Raw genomic sequence first — 4,887 nt, 5'->3', positions numbered from 1 at the left:
TCCCCACACACACATCACACACTACACCATCACCCTCACACCACACACACACCCACACACACACACACACACTCCCTCACACCACACACACACCCACACACACACATCCCACACTCACTCAACTCACTCCAACTCACACACCCACACACACACACACCACCCACACTCACACACACCCACACACCACACTCACACACACACATCACACCACACACACACACTCACACCTCCACACACCTCACACTCACACACACACCACACACACACCACACACACTCACCACACTCACACACACCTACACACATCACACTCCACCACACACCCTACACACACTCCCACACATCACACCACTCACACCACACACTCACACACACACCACACTCACACACACACACCCTCACACACACCACACTCACACACTCACACTACACACACACACTCACACACTCACACACCCACACTCACAACACACTCACCCGACACACACACCACTCACAACACACACACACACTACACACACACTCCACACACACTCTCACACACTACACACTCACACACCACACACATACACTCTCACTACACACACCCACACTACACCACACACTCTACACCACACACTCACTACACTCTCAACTCACTCATAACACATCAACACAACACTCACTATCACACATTCACACCCCTCTCACACACCCACACACACACCCACATACACACCACACACTCACACCCACACACACACACACTCACTCCACACACACACCCACCACACACACACATACCTCACACACTCACCCTCACCTCACACATCACACTACCCACACACTCACTCACACACACACTCAATCACACACATCACACACACTCACACACACACACACACACCACACACACCACACTCACACAAACACACACACACCACACACAACACACCACACACACACACCCACACACACCACTCACACTCACACACACTACACCCACACACATACACTCCACCACTACACACCTCACACACTCACCTGACTCACACACACTCACACACACACACACCCTCACCACACCACACACACACATACACACCACACACACACCCACACTCTCTCCACAACACCCACTCACACACTCCACACATACATATATATATGTATATAATTTGTTACTTTGAGTTTACAACCCCTGGCGCTGTTATTGTACTTGTTTTGATTATTAGTGTTGCAATTTATAAATAAGGGTTTATAAAATAATATAAAAATTATAAAAAAAATAAAGAAAAAAAACTCCCTATGGACACAAATATATGAGGGCAGTTTTAGTTAAGAGAATATTTTCCGTGCGTAATTCATAGACAATATATATCCTAAAAGGAGTTTACAAAAAGTTGTGCTAAGGAAAATTCTTCCAAAATTTAAATGAAAGGCACACAATTTAAAATGCCATTCATCAATCCATTATTCTTCCACTTATCCGAGGTCAGGTCACGGGGGCAGCAGCCTAAGCAGAGAAGCCCAGACTTCCCTCTCCCTAGCTACTTCGTCCAATCTAAAATGATTAATGGAAATTAGCCCTTTTTGGACTACGATGTCTTTTTGAATTTTGTATTTTATCATCTTATTAATAATATTCCATTTGTATTTGCTTTTACTTATTTTTCCATTGGCATGTTTTGTAAAAGTAACAATTTGCTCAGCCTGACGTGTAAATTGTTGTATATGTTGAAAAGGCCTGGACTTTTATGTACATTGTGGATATGTTTGTTGCTCAATAAAAAAATAAAAATAAAATAAAAACTATGTAAAAAAATATATATTTTGTAATTAACAAATAAAGAAAACATTTGTGAGGGACGACATTATACTAACAAAAAAGTAAATACAAAAAAGCAAAAATAAAAACTCTCCCGCTACATCAAATTGCCGCCCTTACATATAGCATTCAAGAATACATCAGTTTTGATCCTTCTTTTGCGAGGACATTGCGCGGACTTTGCTGTCGTCCAGCATTTTGTTTTAGTCTACTTTGTAGCCAGTTCAGTTATAGTTGCGTTCTGCATAGCCTTTCCTAAGCTTCAATGCCTTTTCTTAGCGGCACTCACTTTCTGTTTAACCTTTTTACCTGCACCCTGCCTCCCGCTGTTGCCGACATCTACAAAGCAATTAGCTGCCAGCTGCCACCTGCTGACATGAAAGAGTATTACACGGTTACTCTGCCGAGCTCTAGACAGCACCGACACTCAACAACAACACAATCTGCAGACTGTAATTACTGGTTTGCAAAAAACATTTTTTGACCCAAATAGTTAAAATTAGATAATCTCCCGCGGCACAGTGGTTGAAAAACACTGCTTTAACGAACCATTTATGCTTTAACCTTCTTAATAACCTCTTGTATATATATATATATATATATATATATATATATATATATATATATATATATATATATATATATATATATATATATATATATGCACTTAACAGTTTTAAGTGTGTTTTAGTTTTATATTGGTCCTGTCAGTACCTCTTTTTGTACAGCATGTGGCTCCCTTGTCCACGGTAGAAATAAGCATGGTCCAGCCATCCATCCGATTTTCTACCGTTTGTCCCTTTTGGAGTTAGGGGGGGGGGCTAAAAGTCATGGTAGTAAATGTGTGAGCAGCAAAATAGCAGAAGTCTGCAGAACAAAATGGCAATAAAATCAGTAATACATGAAGCATCAACACCCAACTAGCAGATCTGTCGTCCACACACAGATGCTTTAAACCGGGGGGTCACCCACGCGTTGCCCGCACCAGGTGTCCCGTAAAGACCAGATGAGTCGCCCGCTGGCCTGTTCTAAAAATATCTCAAATAGCAGCTGTGGAGAGGTGGAGCCGACGGTCCGAGAGAGAGGCAGGGAACGCTGGAGCCCGGCCCAAGATGGCGGCGAGGAGGCGGGGATGGGCGTGCCGGGAGCGACGCCACAAACAAAATCAGGTGTGTTCACGATTAACTTATCTTCTCTCGCTGTATAAAAGGGGAGAAGGAGAGAACGGGGATGGTGATGGTGCGGAGCGAGAAAAACACATACGACGGAGACAAGAAGAGGCGGACTTAAGTGCGCGCTGCTGAAAAGCAGACAGCGGTTCAAGCAGCAGAGGGAGACGGGAGACGCAGCGGAAGAGCGACCCGAACGCAGACATGCTTGTGTTGGAAAATAAAACAAGTCAAACCTGCTCAAAGTCATGTCCTTCCTTGGTGGTCCATGGAACCTGCAAGACGACGGCGTGAGTCCGTCACAGCAGCACTTACCAGTGAGCTGCCTCTATTTTCTAAATTGTTTTTATTTACTAGCGAGCTGGTCTCGCTTTGCTCCACATTTTTAATTCTGAGAGACAAAACTCAAATAGAATTTGAATTTCCAAGAAAATATTTTAAAGACTTGGTCTTCATTTGTTTGTATAAATTATTTTTTTTTTTTTTTACTTTGCTTCTTATAACTTTCAGAAAGACAATTTTAGAGAAAAAATACAACCTTAAAAATGATTTTAGGATTTTAAACCATATACCTTTTTACCTTTTAAATTCCTTCCTCTTCTTTCCTGACAATTTAAATCAATGTCAAGTAAATGTATTTTTTTTATTGTAAAGAATAATAAATACATTTTAATTTAATTCTTCATTTTAGCTTCTGTTTTTTGAGACGAATATTTAAATAAATAAATAAATAAATGGGTTGTACTTGTATAGCGCTTTTCTACCTTCAAGGTACTCAAAGCGCTTTGACACTACTTCCACATTTACCCATTCACACACTGATGGAGGGAGCTGCCATGCAAGACGCCAACCAGCACCCATCAGGAGCAAGGGTGAAGTGTCTTGCTCAGGACACAACGGACGTGACGAGGTTGGTACTAGGTGGGATTTGAACCAGGGACCCTCGGGTTGCGCACGGCCACTCTACCACTGCGCCACGCCGTATTTGTGAAATATTTATTCAAACTTATGATTAAAATAAAAAAAAATATTCTGGCAAATCTAGAAAATCTGTAGAATCGAATTTAAATCTTATTTCAAAGTCTTTTGAATTTCTTTAAAAAAAATTGTTCTGGAAAATCTAGAAATAATGATTTGTCTTTGTTAGAAATATAGAAATATGAAGGGAAAATTTTCACATATGTCATTTTCTAATCAGTTACTTAAAACTAATTAATAAGTCAATAAATGTTTTTCTTTGTTTTAAGATTTAATCGTGTACACACAATATATGCCCAGAAATGTGTACAATAGAGGAAAACTGTCCCTAACCGGGCCCCATGTCAGGTGGCAATGGAGGCGGTGATGGCTCCATCAGGACACGGAAGACGGGTCAACTGTCCAAAAGTCCACTTTAGTCTCTCTTCCTATAGTCCTCCAGGTGGGACAGGATCCATCCGGAGGGTCCCAGGATGGCCATGGCGAACATACTCATGGCAATCACCGTTTCCTGGACAACAAACACATGACACGTTTGCACTCTGATTCCGCTGAAATCCATAAATCATTAATTCTCAAACTATGTACGCCAGGGGCGCTCACACTTTTCTGCATGTGAGCTACTTTTCAATTGACCAAGTCGAGGAGAACTACCTCATTCCTATTTATAATTTATATTTGTTTATTTATGAAAGATACATTTTTGTTAACAAGTTAATGGTGTTTAATGATAATACAAGCATGTTTAACACACATTGATTCCTTTCTTTCATGAAGACAAGAATATAAGTTGGTGTATTACCTGATTCTGATGACTTGCATTGATTGGAATTAGACAGTGGTGCTGATAACGTCCGCATTTTCAAATGGAGGGAAAAAGAAAGTCCTCCTTTCTGTCCAATACCACATGAAAGTGGTTGGATTTGGCATCTCA

General features: G+C 41.1%; 1 protein-coding gene across 1 annotated transcript in view; it reads right to left on the bottom strand.

The window, feature by feature from the left end:
- Positions 1 to 4,203: 4,203 nt before the first annotated feature.
- LOC133542549 (cytochrome c oxidase subunit 8A, mitochondrial-like) overlaps positions 4,204 to 4,887 on the bottom strand; it is a 6,510-nt gene continuing 5,826 nt past the window's right edge. Inside the window, 1 exon segment of the mRNA XM_061886786.1 lies at positions 4,204 to 4,464. Within this exon segment, the coding sequence (XP_061742770.1) occupies positions 4,369 to 4,464 (96 nt within the window). The 3' untranslated portion in view covers positions 4,204 to 4,368.

This window comes from Nerophis ophidion, linkage group LG24 (assembly GCF_033978795.1).
Source record: "Nerophis ophidion isolate RoL-2023_Sa linkage group LG24, RoL_Noph_v1.0, whole genome shotgun sequence".
Taxonomy (NCBI): domain Eukaryota; kingdom Metazoa; phylum Chordata; class Actinopteri; order Syngnathiformes; family Syngnathidae; genus Nerophis; species Nerophis ophidion.
Note: the sequence above shows the minus strand (reverse complement) of the source record. Positions and strands in the feature narration are given on the sequence as shown.